Source organism: Anolis carolinensis, chromosome 5 (genome assembly GCF_035594765.1).
Source record: "Anolis carolinensis isolate JA03-04 chromosome 5, rAnoCar3.1.pri, whole genome shotgun sequence".
Classification (NCBI taxonomy): Eukaryota; Metazoa; Chordata; class Lepidosauria; order Squamata; family Dactyloidae; genus Anolis; species Anolis carolinensis.
In genome coordinates this window covers 67,094,613-67,120,855 of record NC_085845.1, presented here as the reverse complement: position 1 = coordinate 67,120,855, position 26,243 = coordinate 67,094,613, and the positions used below count along the sequence as shown (strand labels likewise).

General features: G+C 40.5%; 2 protein-coding genes across 10 annotated transcripts in view; one reads left to right on the top strand and one right to left on the bottom strand.

The window, feature by feature from the left end:
• The first annotated feature begins 1,004 nt into the window (after positions 1-1,004).
• Positions 1,005-18,576, top strand: ccdc110 (coiled-coil domain containing 110). 6 transcript variants are annotated; one of them, XM_062981418.1, is made up of 8 exons: positions 1,005-1,155; positions 1,246-1,338; positions 5,169-5,221; positions 6,563-6,628; positions 7,754-7,864; positions 10,804-12,895; positions 13,028-13,108; positions 17,993-18,576. In XM_062981418.1, exons 1-8 carry the CDS (start codon positions 1,098-1,100, stop codon positions 18,175-18,177), a joined length of 2,739 nt encoding a protein of 912 aa, XP_062837488.1. In that variant the 5' UTR covers positions 1,005-1,097; the 3' UTR covers positions 18,178-18,576. The 6 variants fall into 6 exon arrangements, with proteins under 6 accessions (XP_062837488.1, XP_008110014.1, XP_008110010.2 ...); XM_008111807.3 differs by lacking the exon at positions 17,993-18,576 and adding an exon at positions 13,724-13,792; XM_008111803.3 differs by lacking the exon at positions 6,563-6,628.
• Positions 18,577-19,414: 838 nt separating this feature from the next.
• cfap96 (cilia and flagella associated protein 96) overlaps positions 19,415-26,243 on the bottom strand; it is a 33,774-nt gene continuing 26,945 nt past the window's right edge. For all 4 annotated transcript variants that reach the window (XM_062981419.1, XM_062981420.1, XM_003221620.3 and 1 more), the window contains 3 exons: positions 25,193-25,375; positions 24,026-24,198; positions 19,415-19,867 (listed from right to left, as the gene is read on the bottom strand). In XM_062981419.1, the coding sequence (XP_062837489.1) occupies positions 19,819-19,867; positions 24,026-24,198; positions 25,193-25,375 (405 nt within the window). In that variant the 3' untranslated portion in view covers positions 19,415-19,818. The remainder of the gene's footprint in view (positions 19,868-24,025; positions 24,199-25,192; positions 25,376-26,243) is intronic.

Below are 26,243 nucleotides of genomic sequence, written 5' to 3'. Positions count from 1 at the left end.
TTTTCATGCTCATTTTCCAATACTTTTGCAGGTTTGTGATCCCACCAGTTCTTTGCTGCTGGGAGGTGGTATGTTGAGGCATAAGTTCCAATGAATCATTTGGGCCACATAGTTGTGCCTCTATTTGTAGTCTGTCTGTGCGATTTTCTTACAGCAGCTGAGGATATGATCAATGGTTTTGTCAGTTTGCTTGCACAGTCTGCATTTTGGGTCATCAGCTGATTTTTCGATCTTTGCCTTAATTGCATTTGTTCTGATGGCTTGTTTCTGGGCTGCAAGAATCAAGCCTTCTGTCTCCTTCTTCAGGGTCCAATTCGTGAGCCAGAGCCAGGTCTTCTCCTTATCAGCTTTTCCTTCAATTTTGTCAAGGAACTTTCCATGCAATGTTTTGTTGTGCCAGCTGTCAGCTCTAGATTGTAATGCAGTTTTCTTGTACTGGTTTTTTGTCTGCTGTGCTTTGAGGAGTTTCTGATTTTTGACTTCAATCAAAGCAGGTTCTTCACTTCGCTTTACATATTCTGCCAGGGCATGTTCTTCTTCTTTGACTGCTTGTTTTACTTGTAAGAGTCCTCTGCCACCTGATCTTCTAGGCAGATATAGCCTAGAAGATTATCATTATTATTATTATTATTATTATTATTATTATTATTATTATTATTATTATTATTATTATTATTATTATTACTGGTTTGCCCCCTGGAGGAAGACCCTCATGGGGGGCATCCAGTTGGAATTGCCTGATTTTGCTGCCCACAGGGATATTCTTGCTGTTACGGGAGGCACATTAAGAGGCGTGCTGGTTCTCATGAAACTTTTCCTTGATTTGGGTCTATTTGGGAGGTAGCTTGAACCCCTCAACTACCCCCTTGACTACGGGCCTGCTTCCAAACACATTGATATGCTCAGTGGGTCCAAATACAAAGAAGCCTTGGCCTTCGAAGCCCTGTAGGAAGGGCTCGCGGCCTCCAGGGGACGCGCGATCAGGCCGGCTCGTCACAACATGCTCGACCCGGCCTCGCCCCCGTCGCTATGGAGACCCGTTGCCCGGCAACGCCAGGTAGCAGTGGGCGGAGCGGCGGTTTGGCGAGGCAGTTTGAATGGGGCGAGGAGCGCGCGGGCGCACGCGAGGCGAAATGAGAGTCGGCGTCGGCTCTCGTGAGTTTGACGGCTGAAAAAGCCAGTCGGGCGGGCGGGAAAAACGGCGGAAGGAGGGGTGGAAGTGATCGGGACTGTGGGTTGTTTCAGGATCCCGGCCGTGCGACCAAAGAGGGAGCCCGAGAGGAGAGAAGCGCCTGCCTTCCACGCTGTCCTCAAGGAGCCAGGATCCCAGGGCCGCAGGTGGGACAGCACAGCATCTCCCCTGCAGGCAGCCAAGGGCTACTCCTCCATGTTGATGGGAGGGGGCGGGCCATGACGTCATCACCACTGAGGACGCTGTGACGTCATCCCTCTGTGAGATCGAGGAGAAACTGGGTTGCTAGGAGTTAAATCATGAAAATGAACAAAATCTGGCTACCAGTATTTTTAAAAAACTCTTAAGATCAAGACAGTAAATAAAGATCAGAAAACAGGCATTCCAGGCAGGAATCAATCAGTGTCCACTAAGATCGCCCAACAAAGGATTCCCCCAAGCAGGAAGCAGCTAGACCTTGAAGCTGAAAGGCTATTCAATGCTAATCAAGGTGGCCAGTTGGAACACTCACACTTGCCTCAAACAGACAAGAGTACTTTCTCCCACCCTGGACTTTCCACACACACGCGCGCACACACACATATATATAAACCTCCCCTTCCTAGTTTCTCACAGACCTCACAACCACTGAGGATGCCTGCCACAGATGTGGGTGAAACGTCAGGAGAAAATGCTCCTGGAACATGGCCATACAGCCTGGATAACTCACAGCAATCCATTTTCAAATGTTGTTACATAGTGTAATAAGGTAGTCCCTGCCTTAGGCAACCTAAGAGATGCAAGGCACAAAGAGGAGAAGAAAAAACAAACCAACTCTTTGCATTTGCTCTTAATTCCAGAGAATTCTTACAAATGTTCTTTTAGCGAAGGGAGAAGGAAAGCAAACTGCTGGAGGTGCGTCTTCTCCAGTGGACGAGGATAAAGCTAGTAGAATGAGAACCAGTGTTATGGTTTGAGTGTTAAACTATGATTTTTGGAGAATAGGGTTAAGACCCTTATTCAGTCACTCTCTCTCAGCCTCAGAAAAAGGCAATGACAAATATCACCTGAAGAAAACCCTACAATAAGCCTGCTATAAAATTGAGTTTGCTTGAAAGCACATACAATCAAAATACGTTTGCTGTTGTGTTGCCATAATATCTTTCCTGGAAGGGAGAGAAAGCAATCTCTCAGTTGCCCCTGAGTGCAGAAACTTTATGTCTCCAACCTCAGTGCAAATATCAATTAGATCTGATTTTTCTTTGTGACAGAAATGTGAAAAAAGAAGGGAATGAGCAAAGAAAAACTGGAATATTTTAAATAAAGGACAGTGTGGGAAAGGTCTTTCATAGAATCATGCAGTTTTAACGGGACCATGAGTCATGGAGTCCAATCCCTTCTCAATGCAGGATTTCCTGCTAAAGTATCCTGAGCAGGTAATTGCCCCAGCCTCTTTCCGAAGATATCTAGAGAAAGGGATCAGCTCTCTAAGTAATTGGTTCCATTCTCAGTCAGATAGCAATTTATTGTTTTTGACTGAAAGCCATTGCAAATCTAATTTTAAAAACACATACACATCCATATATAAAACATCAAATTAATTAGTCCTCTGCACAGTCTGTACACTCCACTTATCTTTCAGATAAGTGGCACAAATACTTTTAGCAGCCTTAGCAAATAAGTCTGTTTTATCTGAGTCTCAGTCTGACTGTCGCCAGCATATTTTCACATAAGAGCTTTCGCTCTGTAAGGAAGCCAAAACCTCTTCCTGGGATTTTGATATTACCAGCACTAGACTAAAAAGTGTGAATCATTCTCTCCTGGAAATATCCTGGAATGTTTCCATATCTGCCATCCAAAACAAATTGTTATAGTTTAAAAACAATTATGTAAATGCAGTTCTCAGTGGCAAGCGTAAGCATTGAATAGATACCAAGTTCTTATGTGACTTTGCTTGTAATGGATACCATTTATTATACCTGGTTCCACTATCAAATAGCTCTTGCTGTCAAAAAGTTTCTTCTTATGGTTCCATTGAAATCTACTTGCCCTAATTTAAAACCATTAGACTTTGAGACAGCAGAAAAGATGCTTGTATTCCCCTTTTTGTGAAAATATTTCCATATATAAAGAGTGCAGTCATATCACTCTTCAGTCTTCTTTTCATCAGGCTGAGCATGCCAAACTCAACCTTTCCTTGTATGTTTTGTTTTTGATGCTTCTTATCATCCTTGTTGCCCTTCTTTGATCCTGCTCCAATTTCTTTGTCATGTGCTTTTTCCATTTCCCAAGAACAAAAATGCACTGGTCTAATTTACAACAGATACACCTTTCCAAACATTCATTTTCTGACAGTACTATTCCAGACCTTGGCACCGGTTAAAGACCACATTCTAAGCATGTGCCCTCAGTGATTTTTATGGTGGTAGAAGAAAAATAATGTACATTCGAGGTCTTCCTGTGCTCTGCTGAGAAGTGTGAACCTTACACATTCAAAGCATGAGGACGAAACAAGGTTCATTCAACCTTTAGGCTTATCAACACTATATCTGCAGGATTTGTTTCATTGATTTCTCGACTCCTCGCATTGTGTCTGCAACAAATAGACCAGTGGAATTGTTTCGGGTGGTCAGGGAGCTTTTTCTTCCTCATGAGAGGGAGGAGACCTCTGACCACTTGAAAATTCGATGTGGTGAATTCGCACATCATTTTGCAGATTAAGGCGCTCAAATACGTTCCGACTTAACCGCCAGTTTCAGAGTAATGCCAAGGGATGTAACTGAGGCATCTGTCTATCCAGTTTTGATGGATTTGTTTCAACTTGCTCAGCCTGATGACGTGGACAAGGTCCTTGGAGTGGTGAGAGTAACTACATGTATGCTAGAACCAGTGCCTGGCAGCTGTGATGGATTGGATGAGGGCTAACAAGTTGAAGCTTAATCCAGACAAGACAGAAGTCCTCCTGGTTAGTCGTGGGCCAATCAGGGTATCGGGTGGCAACCTGTGCTCGATGAGATTACACTCTTCCTGAGGACACAGTCCGTAGCTTAGGGGTCCTCCTACGCTCAGCCCTGACACTTGATGCCCAGGTATCGGCGGTGGCCGAGAGAGCCTTTGCACAATTGAAGTTTGTGCAACAGCTGTGACCATACCTTGAGAAGTTGGACATGGTCATGGTGGCCCACGCCTTTGTTACATCCAGATTGGATTATTGCAATGCACTCTACGTGGGGCTGCCTTTGAAGCTGGCCCAGAAACTGCAATTGGTACAAAGGTCGGCTAAATCTACTAAATAAGCTCCATTGGCTGCAGTTTCTGGTCTGAATTCAAGGTTCAAATTGTGACCTACAAAGCCCTAAACAGTTTGGGCCCTGCCTATTTTTGTGATCGCATCTCCCCCATGAACCAGCACGGACTCAAAGATCTGCCAGGGAGACCCTCGTCTCGCTTCCGCCACCATTACAAGCATCGTTGGTGGGGATGAAGGAGACGGCCTTCTCAGTAGTGGCCCCTCAGCTTTGGACCTCCCTCCCCAGAGAGATTAGGCAAACCCCCTCATTGTCCACTTTCCATAGGGACCTGAAAACCTGGATGTTCCAGCAGGATTGTGAGGATGATTACTTTCTAGGCCCTTCCCTAGGCTGTCAGATAGGACTCCATTCTGCACTTTATCCTTGTTCCTGGCCTTATGATACAATTGCACTATCCCTTGCCCAGCCCTTTACAGTTGGCCATGTCCATCCTGTAATTCTGGCCACTCGTATTTGAACCCGTCTGATGGGGTTATAATGAAATTGGTTTTTAAAATTCTTGTGTATGTTTTAGCAGGATTTTATGTTTTATTGTGTTTATTTTAATTTGTCTGTATGTTTTCCTCTGGGGCAATTGAATGTTTTGCCTTATATGTTGGAAACTGCCCTGAGTCCCCTTGGGGAGATAGGGTGCTATATATATAAAGTTTTATTATCATTATATTATTATTATTACTGATTTTCAGATGAATCTGCTTCAGGAAGAGATGGTCAAGCCCAGCCGCATTCACCAATAAAAGTAAGCTTATCTGTTATGGATAACAAAGACAATGGATTATGTGAATTTCCATAAATGATGCTAGGAAATGAGAGTTCAGGATAGATTTCTAGTTCATGGAATTATTCAGGGTTTTCTCTTGTTCATAAATAGTATTTTTAAGACTGTGAATGTTTTCTCTGGCTTCTACTTCAAATGTAAGCATTATCATTCTAAGGTGCCAGGAAAATGTTAAGTGTTGCTTTTTTTCTGCAGCTCAAGCTACTATTACACATTAGTTGATCGTTTTATATATCTTAAACACAGTATAAATTATTTAATAGAATTGAAAGATACAAAGGGATAAGATATCATAACAAGTAAAGTGATGCAGTCAGATCTATTCACTCTTTTTAGGTAATGAGGCAACGAATTGGGTTTTGCTCTGGTAGGATTGAGGTTGCTAGGATTAGCATGACTTTAAGCTAGACACTTAGTCTTGTTTAACTGGAGGAGCAGAGAGAATTGACAAATGCATCATTACACTTCCTCTCCTAATATACTTGATAAAGGCAACACCACAAGTTTTAAATTTGTCCAACTATTCAACATGTTTCGTAACAACAGAAATGAAACAAGGTTTACCTCATTATCTTGTTCTGTTAGTGTTTACATCACCTGATCCGAACATACAGTCACCTGTCTTTGGTTTCTGAACTATGAGCATGATAATTTCTGCCAATGTGAATAATTTGTTATAGTCAACAAATAAGAATAAAATTAATCAGAGAGAAAGAGCATGCAGACTATTTTCTCTCTGGAGGTAGGTGAACTACATCTCCCCAAAATCACTGTCAATTGCCCACCAAACCCTTTCAGTATTTTCTGTTGGTCATGGGAGTTCTGTGTGCCCAGTCTGGTTCAATTCCATCATTGGTGGAGTTTAGAATGCTCCTTTATTGTAGGTCCCTTATTATAGATCCCAGCAACTACAACTCCCAAATGACAAAATCAATCCCCCCCCCCCCCCAACTCCACCAGTATTCAAATTTGGGCGTATCGGGTATTTCTGCCAAATTTGGTCCAGTGAATGAAAATACCACCTGCATATCAGATATTTACATTACGATTCATAACAGTAGCAAAATGACAATTATGAAGTAGCAATGAAAATAATTTTGTCGTTGGGGGTCACCACAACATGAGGAACTGTATTAAGGGGTCACAGCATTAGGAAGCTTGAAAACCACTTGCATGATTATACAATTAAGAACAAAAATCACAGAACATAATAAAATAACCTCCACCTCTCCCCCCCAAAAAAGGCTGGCTGTCAGTTTGTGCTGAATATGTACAAACCTATTATTTTCCCCCTAACTATAGATCTTACAACAACAGTTGGAATCATTCCAAGCCCTTCGACAGCAAACACTGCAGAATGTCAGCATGGTAAGAACAAACCCTAAATATCAAAAAGATAAAGGAGCATGAGGTTCCATTTTAGGGATACTAAGGAGACAACGTACAATCATTTTTATATGCAAATCTCAACACCCCATTAGAATCATAGAATCATAGAATCATAGAATAGTAGAGTTGGAAGAGACCACATGGGCCATCTAGTCCAACCCCCTGCTAAGAAGCAGGAAATCGCATTCAAAGCACCCCCGACAGATGGCCATCCAGCCTCTGCTTAAAAGCCTCCATTAGAAATCCCAATGTAATTCATTTATGCTCACCTGTTCCCCTCCTTCTCTGCAATTATACATTAACCTTTGTTGTCCTTGTTGAATTTTCTCTCATACTTGCACGATTATACGATTAAGAACAAAAATCACAGAACTTCAATTTTTGTACTGAGATTTGTATATAAGCAGTGAGCTTGGAGATTCATAATAATATAAATGCAAACACTATTTGATAACATTTACTTCAAGTGGTTTATTAGCATTTCTGTATTATTCTGCCACCCCCCAACTTAGTTCTTTGGCCAATGGAGGCGTGGATAGACTGTGGCTCCCATAGCTCCTATCATCCTTAGCCAACGTCACCAGTGGTCGTGTATTCTGGAAGTTTCCAGGCTGTATGGCTATGTTCCAATAGCACTTTCTCCTGACATTTTGCCCACATCTGTGGCAGGCATCCTCAGATCTCACAGCAGCCACGAGTTCTTTCTCCCACCATGAACATTCCACTGATATATAAACCTCACTTGCCTAGTTTCCAACAGACCTCACACCTCTAAGGATGCCTGCCATAGATGTGGGCGAAACGTCAGGAGATAACGCTTCTGAAACATGCCCATACAGCCCGGAAAACTCACAATAAAATTGTTTATAGTGAGCCAAACCAATTTCATAAGATCATGACATAACTAAAATCTACAAAATTTATCCCCTTAGGTCTACTTGGAACAAGTTCAGCTGAAGAACAACAACAATACATTGTATTTGTAACTCATTTCTCATAAATCAAAGGGCATTATCAGAATGGCTTACAACAGATGCACAAGAAACAAAAGAACATGTGTGAGTGAAAAGAGAAGGTTAATGATCTCACTTCCTGTTTCTTTAGGTCCAGTGTGAAATCAATGGAATACTTAACAAAAATATAATTGATATGAAGAGTTCAGAATTGGATCCAGATAATTTATCTTTGACTAGCACACCTATCAACATTGCTATGGTATGTTGTGGTTTTTTTTGCTAGAAGTGTTCATTGAACTGGAATTTTCTGGGAATAAAATAAAGGGATCCTAGACTGAAAAGGAACCAGAAGACCTTCTCTTCCATCCTTTCTGACAGCAGTTCATAAAATACAGTTGGCTCTGTATCCATAGGAGCCTCCGATGGTGCAGCGGGTTAAACTGCTGAGCTGCTGAACTTGCTAACCAAAAGATCGGCAGTTCGAATCCAGTGTGCGGGCTGAGCTCCTGCTGTTAGTCCCAGCTTCTGCAAACTTTGCAGTTTGAAAACATGCAAAAGTGAGTAGACCAATAGGTACCACTCCAGTGGGAAGGTAATGGTGCTGCATGCCGTCATACTGGCCACATGACCTTGGAGGTGTCTATGGACAATGCCGGCTCTTCGGCTTAGAAATGGAGATAAGCACCAACCCCCAGAGTCTGACACAACTAGACTTAATGTCAATGGAAAACCTTTACCTTTACCTGTATCCATGGATTCAATCATCCAGGGCTTTAAAATGTTTTTTTTAATCTAAAAAGCAAAGTTCATTTTGCCATTTTATATAAGGGACATCATTTTACTATGATGCTGTATATAATGGGACTCGAGCATCCCCAGATTTTGGTATCCACTGACAGTCTTAAAACCAATCCCTAGTAGATAACAAAGGCCCACTGTATGAAGCAGTGTCCCACAAGATAGAGATTTAAAGGGATACTATTTTGCATGTAAGAGGTTTTAAGTGGCCAAATCAAGGAGAGTTCTAAAAATAACTCTTCCCACAACTCCCTCTTTAAAATATTTTAATATAATTCTTACAATGATATTGTGGAGCCCCTGGTGGTTCAGTGGGTTAAACCCTTGGGCCGGTAGGATTGATGACTTGGCTGGGTTGCTGACCTGAAGGCTGCTGGTTCGAATCCAATCCAGGGAGAGCGTGGATGAGCTCCCTCTATCAGCTCCAGCTCCATGTGGCGACATGAGAGAAGCCTCCCACAAAGATGGTAAAAACATCAAAAAATCTGCGCGTCACCTGGGCAACATCCTTGCAGACAGCCAATTCTCTCATACCAGAAGCGACTTGCAGTTTCTCAAGTCACTCCTGACACGGAAAAAAAAACAAGCAATGATAATCTTGATCCAAGGCTTTTTCACAAGTTTGGAATAAGGCATCAGATTCCCAACTATCATGGAACATATCAGTAGTGCAAGACAGATAGTTTTGTACTGCAGCTCCCTAATTCTTAGCCACTGGCTTTACTAGCCAAGGCTCATGGGAGTTGCAGTCTAACAGTACTGGCAGTCATAGGGACATGTTTATCACTCTTGCTTTTTTTATCGTGTCAGAAGCGACTCACTTCTGGTATGAGAGAATTGGCTGTCTGCAGAAATGTTGCGCGGGGATGCCCAGATGCATTAGCTGGGAGGCTTCCCTCATGTCCCTGCAGGCTAGAGCTGACAGGTGGGAGCTCACCCTGTCTTGTGGATTCAAATTGGTAACCTTCAGGTCAGCAACCCAAACTTCTTTACTCATGCAGTAAAATGTATGTTCATGCTCACATATAATAAACTATTGCCTTTTCTTTCAAATCAGTAAATTTATACATGGAAGAAAAACATGCCAATACTGACCTGAAATGTGTGTTTTGGGTGTGTTTCTATTACATTGTTAAAATAAAATACATGCCAGTCTGGCTAATGCCTGGGTGGGAATCATGAGAGCTACTCACATAGCCTGGGAGAGCTATGCAAATAGTTTTATCTCTCAAAAAAGCAGTGTATGTATAATCTTAAATATGTTAAAATGGTTGTTAACAAAGGCTCCCTTTTCATAAGAACAGTTAAAAAAAACCCAAAATCAAAAGTTACACCATAAAGGTATACCATAAAAAGCAGAAGTAACAAGGAGAGCACGGTATAATAACTGCATGCATTTTATAACAAAAGGTGACTTTAGATCTGGTTGCAGTAGTTTTCTCCTGCCAGGTATAATGCATGACAGCTTACATAAACCAAGACAAATAATGATGTTACTCTGAATATTTTAAAACCAAACACTCTTGCCTTTTGCTGCAAACTGAAATGTATATGCATCTGAAGAGATGGTAGAATATTTGATCAAGAAAATTGTAGTATAATAAATAATAAATCGTTCCTGTGAATTATATTTTACCTCTGCATAAGCTGAAAGACAAAATATTAAAACAACCTGCCTACTGTTTTCCATCTCCCAGAAAGGATAGAGATTAGAAATCAAAAGGTAGAAAGTAATATATTTCTAGCATGTGTTGTCAAAGGCTTTCATGGCTAGAATCACTGGGTTGCCGTGAGTTTTCCCGACAGTATGGCCATGTTCCAGAAGCATTCTCTCCTGACATTTCACCCACATCTATGGCAGGCATCCTCAGAAGTTGTGAGGTCTGCTAGAAACTAGGCAGTGGGGTTTATATATCTGTGGAAGGTCCAGGGTGGGAGAAAGAACTCTTGTCTGTTGGAGGCAAGTGTGAATGTTGTAATTAATCATTTGATTAGCATTTAATGGCCTTGCAGCTTCAAGGCCTGGCTGATTCCTGCCTGGGGCAATCCTTTGTTAGAAGGTGTTAGCTGGCCCTGATTATTTCATGTCTGGAATTCCCATGTTTTTAGAGTGTTGTTCTTTATTTACTGTCCTGATTTTAGAGTTTTTTAAAGTTTAGTTTTTTAAAATTTCAGAGTTTTATTTTTAGCATGTTTTCAAATGCTGTTTAAACTTAATTTCAATGAGAAATATGTATAGCAATTAAGAAGCAGCAATTTTAAATCCACATTACATATTTTTTTCTACGTAAGAAAATCTATATAATGTGCCATCTAAGCAATTTACTGGTGGTGCTGAACTATGTTTATTCAGTTTTTTGAGTACTGAAAATATTCTGGTGTGTCTGCTTTCTCTCTCAGCCAAGGAGATATCAAGAACCATCACATTTTAAGAAGCAACTTCATTTTGATGACAGACCTAGTACCAGTTTCAGTACAAAAACTGATTCTAGCACTCTGTTTGGAGACACAATCACAGAAGAAAATATTCCACATCATAATTTGTTAAAATATAAAGCCATTGGGAAGTCGGAAGACCATGCCCAGTCATCTAGAAATAAACCTATTCTGTCTTTAAACAATGACCATGAATTGAAGAATTACATGAACAACATTTCTTCCTCATCTTTTATCAGCTTCAAAGCAGATGACAGGCCTCCTCTAAAGGAGTACAAAAGTTATGATGACCCTAAAGTGCCTAAGGTGTTCCCTAAGTTTGATGATGAGGACAACGAATGCTTGACAGAGAGTGTGAGTTTTTCTTTCAAGGACAGGCAAGAGGAGAGTAAAAGAGACCCAAGGCATGAACCGTTGTATACCTTTGACTTTCAGAATACGCGTAATGTATGTAGCAAAGACAATGATTCTGGTTATCTGTCAGAACAAGATCTAACAGAAAAAGCAACGAATATGCCAAATGAAGAGTTGAAATCTAGGAGAATTTCAGAAGCAGAGGGTTCAGCTGATAAGTTTCACGGTGCCATGGATTCTTCTCAAGAAAATAATCAAAATGCAACCCAAGCTGCATATGACAGAAAGTACAGTAAGGAAACTCTCATGAAAGAGGATGCTGTGGACAAGCTTCAATTAAATTTCTTGTCCAAAGCAGTGGTAAGAGATAATTTATTATTTCCAGAACACATCGAAGACAGGCATGTAGAAAAAGAGTATCCGTTGCTTAGCTCAAATCATGAGCTCCAAAACAAGACTGGTCTGGAATTCTGTGATGCCTATACTATGCCAGATGAGTTTGGTGAAAGTGTTAGATTAATACAGATGCCTGTGAAAGAGTCTGAGCATGCTCAGAAAAAAACGAAGAACCTTGAACATGAAAATATAGATCTTAGGAACCAAGTGAAACCTCTTACAGACGTTATACAGTCTCTAACAGAACAAAACATAAAATATCAAAAACAAATTAAGGATTTATACGACGACAAGAATAAAATTCAAGAGAGACTAGTTAAGTCAGAAGGAGATTGCAAAGAATGCCTTAAAGAAGTCAAAAGGCTTCTGAAAAAATGCAAAGAACTTCAACAGCAAAAGGCGACTCTGGAGGAAAATCAGGACCAGCTTTATGCTCAGAATCAGCGTATTGTGGAAGACATCAATGATTTTCAGAAGAAAAATCAGAAGGCGCAGGATGATCTGGCTTTTTTCACAAAAGAAAAAAGTGATCTTATTATGGCATTAGGGTCTTTGGAAAAACAGGTGGCAGCGTATCAAGAAGAAAATAAAAAACTAAGGGAGGAGATAGGTCAGCTTACAGAGACAAAAAAAATTCTGGAAACCGAACGTGGGGAAAAACAGATGGATATTCAGAAACTGAAAGAAAATGAGAAGGCAACGATGTCTAATCTGGAGTCTCTACTTAATGAGATACAGTCTCTTAAAGATGAAAAACTGAAGTTAGAGGAGACATTGCAAGAGGCACTTAAAGTAAAGGAAGTCCTGAAGAAAGACCTCTTAGAAGCCCAATCCAAAAGAGCTGACACAGAGGGAAAACTGATGACTGAATGCAAAACTGCAAAATTAGAAATGGGAATTCTGAATACTAATTTGTCCAACACAGAAAGAGAGTGTAGGAAGCTGGGAACAATGGTAGTAGGCATTACAGAGGATAACTGGGTTCTTAAAAAGCAGCTCCATGAATATAAGCAGGAGGCCACAGAATATAAAAACAAAGTAAGACAACTGAGTGCGGAGCTCTTACTAATGGAAAATGAAATGCGCTCTGCAGAGAACGAACGAAATGTTTTGAAGTTTGAAGCACGCCGCCTCCAGAAGAATAATGCTTATCTTCGAGACCAAGTTATTGCTCTGTTCAATGAGCAGTACAAACAAAGGTTCCGCTCTCACAATCAAAAGGGAAATTACCCATTTGCTAATTCTGCTGAAATTTGTGATGAAATATCTAGCTATCAGCATATTTCTTCTATGCATATCCAACCAGGTATGTCAATTTATGTCAGTATTTGGGGTGGGATGTTAGGGTGACTTGGAGGTGTCTCTTTATGTGATTGTCTTGACCGCAATTGACAAGCAAAATACTAAATTGATGTGCTTTTTCTGAACATATGCTTAGATGATACTAAGACACCAACAGCAATGCCTGAATTTTTAGGGCAGGATCAATCAAAAGAAAAGGGCTTGGAAGAGGACTCAGGTGAGCTCTTTCCCTTCTTTCTAAGGGATATGCATATTATATTAGGTCAGTCAGTACTTTATATAGAAGGCATGCTTCCCAAACACTTATTTAAATGTTCCTCTACTCAATTTTGTCCTGTCCCAGAAATACTCCTGTCTCTGTACAGCTGTGCTTGGACAGCTATAGATCGCACCCCTGATCATCAGTTATTTCAGGCATACCCAGTACTGAGAACTGGAAAAATCAAATTAAGCTTTCAAATATTTTCCTGTTTTATATATATATTTATCAATAACCCTACTTCACTTCCTTAAAGCTCTACCATATAAAAAAATATTTAAACAATTTTTGCTTGAAAATTGTGTCCGCCCACCCACCTAAAATGTGTAAGTACGCAAAAGAAAGTTATTCACAATCACTCAAAATGCTCTTCAAAACCATTTTTCCTCGAAAGAACAAAAAGGAAATAATATGTCCTCATTTTGGTAACTATTGTGAAGGAAAAATGGAGTCAAGAGATTTGGGCATATCTTTGATCATTACAGTTGTCTAATTTGTAGGCACCACATTTGTCTCCTGAAAGGAACACATCCTTTGGTTTCAGTTTTTAAAGAACATTGTCTTTTTTTCTAGGAAATTCCAGGCAAATTCCAGCCATTGGTCCTTCAAAGAAACTGTAATAAAAAATCTTCTTTGAAAACAGTTTTAAAACTTTCTTATATAATCAATATTACATTTTTCTAAAGCTCTCATTGAACATTTGGGAAGATCATTTGCAGGTGATACACAACATTTAAAGTTTAAAATTTTCTTTTATTGATATAACATTTTGCTACATGCTACATAGAGTATACTTGCTGGTTAAACAAACTATTATATAACCTGGTGACTTAGGAGAGCTTAAAGAACCTTTGCACCAAGTATTCATAAGACATGAAGAAAAGGCAGCAAACTGAGATCCATCTGTATATTAAAATACAGCAGTTAAATATATGGTTAGAATCCTACTTTTGTCTTCATTACAGCTTTGGAGCTTGATCTGAAAAGGTTTCACTCCAGCATATCATTTTTCTGTTTCAATGGTAGGATGCATATATCAAAACTTAAAACTTGAATTTTCTTTTTATCTATTATATACACTATTTATTAAGGGTCAGATCTTAGTGTGACGTTAAAAGTATAGCCTAAGCTTTTCAGAAAAACATCTATTTCTGTTTTGTTGACTATTCTAAAGCCTGACTGTGTGGATCATAATAAATTGTGGGAAGTTCTTGGTGGTATGGGGATACCAAGTCACCTTGTCTGTCTCCTGAAAAATCTGTATAACAACCAAGTGGCAACAGTAAGAACAGACCATGGAACAAAAGATTGGTTCAAGATTGGGAAAGGAGTACAGCAGGGCTGTATACTCTCACCCTCCCTATTCAGCTTGTATGCAGAACACATCATGCGATATATGGTGCTTGATTAATCCAAGGCTGGAGTTAAAATTGCTGGAAGAAACATTAATAACCTTAGATATGCAGATTATACTACTTTGATGGCTCAAAACGAGGAGGAACTGAGGAGCCTTTTAACCAAGGTGAAAGAAGAAAGTGCAAAAGCTGGGTTACAGTTAAATATCAAGAAAATCAAGATTATGGCAACCAAACTGATTAATAACTGGCAAATAGAGGAAGAAAACATGGAGGCAGTGACAGACTGTATTTCTAGGAGCAAATTTTGCTGCAGACGCAAATTGCAACCAGGAAATCAGAAGGCATTTACTTCTTGGGAGGAGAGCAATGACCAACCTCGATAAAATAGTGAAGAGTAGAGACATTACACTGACAACGAAGGTCCGCATAGTTAAAGTAATGGTATTCCCCATAGTAACCTATGGATGCAAGAGCTGGACTATACGAAAGGCTGAGTGAAGGAAGATTGACACTTTTGAACTGTGTTATTGGAGGAAAATTCTGAGAGTGCCTTGGACTGCAAGAAGATTCAATCAGTCCATACTCCAGGAAATAATGCCCGACTGTTCACAGGAGGGAAGGATATTAGAGGCAAAGATGAAGTACTTTGGCCACATCATGAGAAGACAGGAAGATAATGATGCTGGGGAAAATTGAAGGGAAAAAGGAAGAGGGGTCGACCAAGGGCAAGATGGATGGATGGTATCCTTGAAGGAGCTGGGGGTTGTGATGGCTGACAGGGAGCTCTGGTGTGGGCTGGTCCATGAAGTCACAAAGAGTCGGAAGCAGCTGAACAAATAAACAACAAAGTTTTGACATTTTGGAGTCTGCCTATAAAACTGTTACAGGCAAACTCATTTAGAGCTCATACGGCAAGAAAGAACAACTATTCTAAAAAGGAAGGCCATATCTTCTACGTATTTGAATTTGATTTAAAATTTTTATTTAAAATATCTCATGTGCCCTTTAAAGGACAACATTGTAATGCCCCCCCCCCCAAAATCTGTTTTGGAACCAAAATAGTAATTGACTCTAGATTATACTGAGAGGTATGCAGCTTTCAAACTGCATTCTCCACATCTGTACTATACAACAATTTATTTTTATGCATTGTATTTAAATGCATACAGAGCCTGTATTCTGAGAATTACATTACAGGTAAACAGTAATTTCCGTTATATTTTTTTAGATCTCAAGCAAAGAAACAACACTTGAATTGCATGGATATATTTTTTGGCAAGGTATACGCATCTACAGTGCAAATTTTATTCAATGAAGTCACATCTATACAAACACTACTCCAGTGCTTGTTGTTGTTGTTTATTTGTTCAGTCGCTTCCGACTCTTCGTGACTTCATGGACCAGCCATGCCAGAGCTCACTGTTGGCTGCCGCCACCCCCAGCTCCTTCAAGGTCAAGCCAGTCACTTCAAGGATACCATCCAGAGCCTATTGGGAGTACAGAACTCTTGATCGGCCCCGGGGAAGTCCATGTGGCTTCACCAGCCGCTGTGGTTGAGGGGAGTCCTGGCTATCCAGCAACGCTAAATCCACTTCAGAGAAACTGAACAGCCATCCTTACTGTCCCTCTTCTGTTCTCATTATAGTGGTGATCACCAGCTGCGAAATGGCTGGTGGCCATTTCTTGTCACCTGGAGTGACATTGGCTAGGATACCGCTTCCTTTCTCTTCTTCTATTGCCTTTGCGCTCCAGCCAATATCATTCCAGTTGATGAGTGACAGCCACCACCCATTTAATAGCTGGTAGTTGTCACTACAGTGAGAACAAGAGGTGGACTGTATGCCCCATCCTATTTCCCGGGATCAAGCCCAGGAAATACAGAATGGTTGTGTAAACAGTTGCAGCTGGTTTTGTACTGGTACTGGCCCAACTATTTACACAGGCCCAGAATCCACATTTGCTCCAGTATTTCAAGGAAACTGCAAAGCAACCACAACTTTTCATAACCCAAATTAATTCGATGCATTATGTAGATGCTACTGAGGTGATTCACCTCTCCTTTGGGGTAAAATGTACGTGTAGATGTGTCTTGAAAATCAGAATTGGTATCTGGGAATCACAATTCAACACATTGACAAAGTTTGAAAATACGGTATCCCTCATTACATTTCTTCTTCCCTTTTGTGCTATACAGCAGCTGGGGTAGCTTTATGCCTCCCATCTCCAATGTAAGAGCTCAGGTAGACCCTATTGATACCCTATTCTATATGCATGAGATCTGTCCAACTTTTTCCCTTCACCCATGTCGTCATGGGTGAAGGGAAAAGGGATTAAAAGGTCTCTGGAGATGGCATTATTTCTCTCATGAGGCACAAGAATAAAGGGCCTTAAGTCAAATAAAGCTGAGCAAAATAGCTTTGCTCCAGGAGTATCGAGTAATTTTCTGTATCTGCAAATCACCATTAATGCAAATTAGCAGAATCAGAATGTTTGGCAATTAACATACTTCTACATATAAATCCAAGTTCCTGGAACACAAAAGAAGAAATACTAGATGCAGTTGGAAGTAGTGGAAAACTGAATTAAGCATCAGAAATATTATATGTTTACAAGTGCAACTTACACTTTCCTTTGAGTAATTTCATGGAGCTTACTTGCACTTAATGTGGCCTACTTCTGAGTAGTACATACGTACTCACATGTACTGAAAAAAATATTCTGCAAAATTATTTGCATATGAAAATATATTAGTTTGTAAGGTGATGACAATAGCTAAAATCCGAGTAGTAGAATTGGCAAATAGAAATGCCCCTCCATACTTCTGGCCTGGGCAATTCTTTGGAATGCGTCTTCAAGGACTATAATAAAAAGGGAAAGCGTAGTAGATTCCATCATAGTGCGGTCCCAGTTCTATGGAAGGAGAATTGGACTGTGCCCCAGTCATCACCTCAGAATTGTCCTATATATTTAGGGCAACATTTCAAAGGGCTTAGAGTGACAGGGATGTTGTTTATTTGGTATCAAATCCGACACTTTCCAACCCTAGTAAATTGGTACACAAAGGATCCCTACATAAGCTAGTGTTGACAGGTGGTTTCCTCTGTCTTCTTCACTTGGCAGGATGGCTGAACGGTTCTAAGAAGCTCCTGTGTGGCCTTACTGCATGCATAAAGCAAGGACCTGGGGGGGGGGGGGGGGAGTTGAGAGAGTCAGGTACTATGCTGTCCTTCAGCGACTTTTTAAAAGAAATGTATCCCCATTGTGTTTATTGTATGCCACATATAATACTGCATACTAACTACCACATGCATCTGTTCCTAATCATCTGTAATGTATGGAAGAGCCTTGCAGCTTATTTGCCGAGAAGGACAAGCTTGTACTATTTTGCAGTGCCTGTGAATATTCCATTGCAAACATATGAACTTGATAGTTCATTGGATTGTAAACTATGTTAACTACTTTCCTAACCCTTCCAATTTGCTAGAGTGTGGAAAGATTGCTGAGATCCAACGGAAACTGGAAAATGAAGAACTATTTACAGAGAAGGGTGACAACAAAGTCAAGCTGTACAGTACTTTTTCAGTCCGTTGCACCACATCCATCGTAAGAGAATCGGGGCTTACAAGTGTCATGCAGAAGAAACGTAGCACTCTTTGCTCCACCACTTAGCCTTTGAGGACTAAGCATACAGGTGTAAAGGACTAAAATGTCTTTCTGATTATTTCCTAAGACACAATAAAGGACAGAACTATCAGAATGCACAAATATTCACAAGCACTAGGGGAAAAAATGACCTAAAGTTGTGCATGGGAAAGAGCCAAACTGCCGCAAGCACGCATTTTAATGTTTACTTGCATATCTCCTCTATTTCAGAAAAGGTTGTTTTTAAAAGAATGGAACATCAAACATAGTTTTGAATGGTATTTTTACTGTATATTATTCTGGTAACTTGAGATTTGTTATAACAGTACCTTCAATTAAAATTAGACAAACTGGGGGAAAGTAGCATGCCTGGTGAAATGTAAAACTTGAGTTCTCTATTAAAACACAAAACAATCTTTAAAATTACATGTCAAAACGTTTTTGTTTTTTGTTATCTTTCCACACCATATTTTATTTATCGTATCAAAAGCGAACCGAGGATACAGTTGTTATGTATTTAAAACATAAACAAATTTGGCATTGTATAAAATGTCCTTTGACCAGTAGCTGGCCACTTGGTGTGCCTCTGGTGGTGCTATTAGAAGGTCCTCTATTGTGCATGTGGCAAGGCTTTGTAATAGGCGGTCTGGTAGCTTTATGAGATTTGTTTCCAATAAAGGCTCCTACACTGCCATATAAAATCCAGATTATCTGCTTTGAACTGGATTATATGGCAGTGTAGACTCATATAATTCAGTTCAAAGGTGGTAATGTGGATTATCTGCTTTGATAATCTGGATTATAGGCAGTGTAGAAGGGTCCTAAAATAGCCATCGTGGGAAAATATCAACCCTTTGGATCCGACAAGATCTACCTTTTCCCCCTCACAGTAGCTGACCTGATCTTTATGGGAAGTCCACCAAAAGGACATGAACAGAATACGTGAAGACTAGAACTTCTCACTGATTAGGAATTTTAAAAGCTATAGTCAAGGTCAATAGGGGATTGGGGTCCTGCTTCTTCAGACACATTTGAAGCTTCATTACTGAACTTTGAATATTCTTAAATAAGTGAAACTATTTACTTCATTCCATAATTCAGAACTAGTACATCTTGGCATGCTTATGTTGCATTCCATTTCCTGTTGCCAAGTAGGTTTTATCAGAGGTACGGTATAATAACCATCAACTAGGCCCAAACTGGACATAACACATGAGCGGTATCAGTTGTGATTTTTAGAACAGATGGAGGGAGAAAACGGTGATTTTAAGCAAAAAAATAAATATTTATTTTTTTGAAAACATAATATCTACAAGTCTATATATAATTTATAGCAAAATATACTGAATAGACAACAGCCAAGATCCACTAACAGCACTGCTTTTGTTGGCAGAACTGGATGGGGAGCAATTCCCCTTCCCCACTCTTGTACTAGCAGACATCCATTGATATGATGCAAGATTTATTTCATTATCAGTAATTATATATATATATATATATATAGAGAGAGAGAGAGAGAGAGAGAGAGAGTCTTCTGTTTCTTTTTCTATGAAGCACAATAACACGTGCAGCACAGGGATTGTTAAACAAAACACATTTCCCTTGGCTACACAATTTTATTAAGGGGCCAAGAATTTTAGAAAGTTCATTCACCTTGCTTTTGGGCAGCTAATATGGCATCACACGTGGATTTGTGTAGTTCGTTGCATTTAATGACCTGAAATGTAAATGTAAAGAAAGTTATCACACGACTGAATGGCTTTTTGCTGTTTGTCAAATTATGCATTACTGCAATGTTCACAACTTCTTTCTGGAGTATGGCACCTAAATCTGGGGGTGTCCTGGCTGAAATTGGCCAAGATGCCCTGCGATGCCAAGACTCTCGGGTTGCATGGCTGCTGATGCAGCAATAAATCATGCAAAAGTTAAGTGTCATGCCTTTTCCTTTTTAATAAAAAAACCTATTGCAGCAATTCAATTCTGGCCTGAAGATTCTCTTGAATTGCAATTTCCATGCCATTCAGCATGGCAAATGGTATGGGTTGATGGGAATTATAGTCCAAAAACATCTGAAAGGCCTTTTCCTGCTTAGCAGTATTAAGCTATGTTTGCTTATTGTACTACTGTATATCATATTTCACTACATAATAGTCACCATTGCATAATCATGTTCCCGCCCCCCCCCCCTCCCCCAGCCTTTTGGGTCCCAAAATGATGTTTTTCCTTTTGTCACGTAATCGTTCCAGGTAGTTTTAAGCAAAACAAAAACAAACATGGAGCTTTCCCTCCTTCTTTCCCTGCAAATACTGTTTAAAGCAGGCCTGCACAACATGCGGCCAAGCGGCTGGATGCAGCCCTCAGAAGAGTTAGCTGTGGCCCACAGAGGCTCTGAGCTTAAAAGTCGCATGCCACGCTAACAGTAGAGTAGCAACTGGAATCCGCTATTCCCTCCTCCAAGTATTTTATCTCTATAGGTTTCCTTTCTGTATGCACCAAAGTTACCAAACTAACCTGTGATAAAGGAGGTTCGACGAATACAACCTGTCGGGATGCTGGCAGTGACCTGGGGAGGTTGCTGGACTCAGGTTGGAGTAGTGGGGAGAGGGGATGAAATTTGAAGGGGCATCGGAGCTTTATTCAGGGAGGTTGGAATTGTGGGCTCCAGGTTATGTTAAATTTTAACATTAGATTGGTTGCTTTAGAGAGAGAGGAGGAGGTGGTAAATAATAATAATAATGATGTCGCTAGAATCCTGGCTGTTGCAAAACCAACCACCTGTTCCCTTGATCCATGCCCCTCCTGGCTGGTGAAGAGCTGCCTGGAAGGTCTACTTGACCCGTTGAGTAATATAATCAATGCTCTCTTGAACAGGGGGTCTTCCCGGACAACCTAAAAGAGGCAAGGGTTCGTCCCTTGCTAAAGAAGCCTAGCATGGATCCCATGACCCTTGCCAATTATCGTCCTGTCTCTAACCTTCCATTCTTAGGTAAGATGATAGAGCGGGCTGTACTGGGCCAATTGCAACAATTTTTGGATGATACAGCCGGCCTGGACCTTTTCCAGTCAGGTTTCCGCCCTGGCCATGGGACAGAGACAGTCCTGGTTGCCATTACAGATTAACTTCATCGCCAGTTTGATAGCGGCGGATCAGCGCTACTGGTACTTCTCGACCTTACCGTAGCGTTTGACACCATTGACTACGATCTAATGATTCATCATCTCGCCATGTTCGGAGTTCGCGGTCAGGCCTTCAATTGGTTCAACTCATTTCTCCGAAACCAGAGCCAATGCGTGGAGTATATGGATCAAGTCTCTGAAAGATCTTCCCTCCTATGTGGGGTACCCCAAGGTGCAATTCTCTCCCCTCTTCTCTTCAACATCTACGTTTAGACCCCTTGCTAGTTTGGCTCGGAGTTTTGGCCTAGATTGCTATCAATATGCGGATGACACCCAACTCCTTCTGCGCTTGGAGCCTGGAGCAACGTCAATAACAGACAATTTCACCTTATGTCTGGAGGCTCTGTCGAACTGGCTACGTGCTAGTAGACTGAAGGTGAACCTGGCAAAGACTGAGATTCTCTGGCATGGCTGCTCGATTGGCCTGACCCATTTGCTACCCACCTTCAATGGTGCTGCCCTATCTCCTTCGCCTACCGTTAAGAACTTGGGTGTCGTTTTGGATTCGCAGCTGACAATGGAAGCTCAGGTTGCTGCTGCCAGCAAACAGGCCTTTTTCAATCTATGACAAGCGAAGCAACTGGCACCCTATCTATCTGATGAGGCTCTGGCAACAGTCATCCATGCCACGGTCACGTCTAGGCTGGACTATTGTAACGCCCTGTATGTTGGCCTTCCTATGTCTATGACCCAAAAGCTTCATATTGTTCAGAATGCGGCAGCCAGGCTACTCACAAGAACACCCATGAAATGCCATATAACACCAGTGCTGCAGCATTTGCATTGGCTTCCAACTGATTACCGTGGTCTATATAGGATGTTAGTTCTGACCTTTAAAATTCTTTACGGCCAGGGCCCATCATACCTTAGGGACTGTCTCTCCATCTCCCATCATCGGAGGTCGCAACGACCATCCTAATACGACTTACTTCATATACCGGGTCCTAGAGAAGTGCACTTGGAAAGGACTAGACGCAGAGCTTTTTCTATTTCTGCCCCTGCCTTATGGAATGCCTTGCCGCCCTATATGAGAGCCATGCATGAGTTAGGGCCTTTTACCCTAGCACTTAAAACCTGGCTCTTTACTAGAGCTTTTGATCTATGTTAATTTTATCAATATTTGTATGTATGTATTTTTATCTTTTACAATTTAGCTTGTAAATCGCCTAGAGCATCTTGGATGGAGGGTGATTAATAAGTAATTAAATGATGATGATGATGATAATGATTATTTGTACCCTGCCCTATCGCCCCAAGGGGACTCAGGGCGGTTTCCAGCAAAAGTAACAAAATAGCAAACATTAAATGCCAAAAACAGACGACGATAAATCAAATCAAATCAAAACAGTGGATAAAACAATCTCAAAGTAAACTTATAAAACTAAATAAAAATAATACATAATTGAACTTAAATAAACATAATAAGCATAATAAGCATAATATAATTAAATAGTATATTTCGCTAAGCTCAGTCATCAGTGATAAACATGAGCCAGCTAGAAAATTAAGAGAAGTCTCCACAAATAAATTAATAATAATAATTTTCAAAATCTGAAAACAAAATAAAAACAAAAGAAGGGCTTCAGTTTTTGACCCCTTGGCTCTTCCTTTCTATTTGCCTCTGTTGTCTCCTTTCATCCAACAGCAAAACCGCCTACTCTGCACATTCACATGTGAGGGATAAATTCGGTTATGCCGCTTTCCCCTTTTTCTTTGCCTCTGGGTTGCCTCTGTCGTCTCCTCCTTCTTCAGTGGGGGAAACCACTAACTCCTCACCACTCATTTCCCTCACTTGTGACAGAGAAATGTAGTTTTTCATTATGAATGTGGGGCATTCATAGTGAAGATACGTTTCTCCCTCATACATGAAGGAAATAAACCGTGCAGAGTTGGTGGTTTTTCCCTCCATAGGAAAAGGAGACAACAGAGGCAACCCAGAGGCAAAGAAAAAGGAAGAGCAGTGAAGGCAAGAGCTCAGGCACTTCTTTCCCTCAGAAAAGGGCTGCAACCTCCCACCACCCTAAGAGGCAGGGGAGCTGAGGCTAATTCACTTTGCTGCTTGCTCTGAAGGAAAGGTGCCCCCTTGTGAATCCTGAGTGAGGTGCCAAAAACTTATCTGTGGCCCAAAGAGGTTTAGCCTATTTGATTTCAGCCTCTTACTACTTGTACAGGCCTGGTTTAAACAAACACAGCTCTCCTCTTTGTTTCAAACGTAAGACCGTTTTTTAAAAAAAGAAAACAGAACTGACAAACACAAGATACCAATTTTATTTCATTGTGTAATAGTCACACCCCGTTTTCCAACAAAAAAGGATTAAAAGTGTGACTATTATGTGATTAAATACGATATTTTTATAACTGGGAATAGCCTGCCAAGATCATGCAGTACCCTCTTTTAATGCATGGATACATCTTACCTCCTAGCAATTGACAGAAGCCCTGAATCATAGACAAACTGTTTTAATTTTAAATAAATACCACTATATACGTGTCCCCAAAAGGTTCAATGTAACACTACATTCTAGAGGGATTTTTACATTTATCTGTGCAGAAGGCAAGCCAGCCATCTCCACCCCCACCTCCACCCCACAAAAAAAGGTGCAAATTGAGCAAAATTGTCCTAATACGAAGAACCCTTTGCTGCCAGACAGACTTGGGCCTCAATGAAACATATTTCCGGAAATCAGGTTCTACTTACTTTTCAACATTTGCAGCCATGATACTTCTTATCGGTCTGCTTTTAGCCCCAGGAGATGGATGAAATATGCGTCCTTGTTGATTGGTTGTGATAAGCTTAGGCAGCTTAGCGATGTAGGGGTCTGTAGAATGGGATGGATAAGGATCAAATGTGCCTGCTTTCATTCCCCCAGGCTGGAAAGACAGGGACAAAGAAATATTTAGAAATAGGTGACTTATCTCACCCCTCCTTTCTCCAAATCACACAGACACCTTTTCTGATATCAGCAAAGGCGCCCGGCAATGACCAAGAACCCTCCGGAACTTTTGTGATTATAGCTAGAGCAACAACCATCTCGCAGGACTGAACCAGTCTGGCCCAGCTACATGGTCAGGAACAGAGATCTGAAGACATTTCCACAAAAACCAGGCACATCTGAAGCAATTATCTCCTCTTGTCTGACTAAAGATCACAGAATCATAGAGTTGAAAAAGAGCCACAAGAGCCATCCAGTCCAACCTCCTGCCATGCAGGAACACACAATCAAATCACCCTTGACAGATGGCCATCCAGCCTCTGCTTAAAAACCTCCAGAGAAGTAGATACGATCTAAGACAGGACATTCCACTGCCAAACAGCACTCATCATTAGTAAGTTCTTCCTAATGTTTAGGTAGCATCTTTTTCCTGCAATTTGAACCCATTCTGCTGCTCTGGCATTCTAGTCTTGAAAGAAAACAAGGCTCTCCCTTCCTTAGTGTGACATTCTTTCAAATATTTAAACATGTTTATCATGTACTCTTTCAGTCTACTTTTCTCCAAGCTAAACAGATCCAGTTCCCTCAGCCATTCCTAATAGGACATGGGTTCTATACCTTTATTCATTTTGATTGCCCTTCTCTGGACATGTTCTAGCTTGTCTGGACACATTTTAGCTTGATAATTGCCTAAGACTAGCCACTCCATATTCTAAATTGAGATCTGCCTCACACTAGATCTCTATTCGGACTAAGTAAATTACAGTATAAGCTATCTGGAGATTTGGAAAATGGATTATTAATTTTACACACCTTATGCACATTCTCCAACAAAGATGGGCTATATGCATTTTTTTCTGGTTAAATAAAAGTCAACAATATAGACAACAACAAGACAATTTTGAAAACATTGTGGTGGATAACAACTATACCTTCTTTCCAGGAGAACTTGGCTTAAAAGGTTGTTGGAGTGGTGGTATTGCTGCAGGTTGTTTCTTCGCTGGTGGCAATGGTTTGTCATCGTGGTAAGGATTCATATCAAAATATTCTCGGGGATAGAGATTCAACTTGAAAGGTCCACCTTTCATTAGACGACGGTGTTCTTCTGTTATTTTCTACATAAACCAGAGATGGAAAATGTCACGCAGAGTACAGTATTTTTAATTCAGATTATGTAAAATACAGTAAATAAAAGAGACTAGGGCTACATAGCTATCAGACAGTAATATATAAGGAACTCAGTTGGAATTGCTTCCAAGGAGACATGCATGCAACAGTGCTCAAAATTCATAACACAATAAATGCTATCACATAGCTATGTAACATTATAGAAACAGACTAACAGATGACCTAAGTGCTGCATGTGTTGCTCTCAAAACTTACAAAGTATAAACCAAGGTTAGACAAATTTTCAGCATGCATGTGGCAGCAAAAAACCACATTAATTCTTCAAAAGCATGCCAAATACAAACATTTATCTTTCAATAAAAAGTTGTTTGCATCATTGAAAGCGCTGTTAATTGTGTTTTTTTCTTTTAAGACAAAGCGTGTTAATGTATGAGTTGTTTTTTTTTTCTAAACTAAACCTCAGTATTCAAGTTAAAGTGCCATGCTGGCACTCTGCAATAAATAACTGGTGTTTGGGTTGCAGTTTGGGTACTCAGTCTCTAAAGGATTCACCATCACTGCCTTATAGAATGGTTCTGGCAATGTTAGGAGCTGTTTGTGCCTTGTCTATTGGTTCAAGTCATGTTAAAATTACAAATTTTGGTCTGTGCTGGGCAATAACAGAATCGTCCACCTGTTATCCCATAGTAGTAATTTCAGCGGATAGGATCATTGTGAAAAACACGGGCATCTATAACCTGGCTACCTAAGTGTACTGACACATAAGAACATTTACCTATGTAGCTTTATAAGATAATTAAGAAAAATTCACAATAGAACAAGCAATTGCTGTTTTTGAATCAGCAAATACACTGA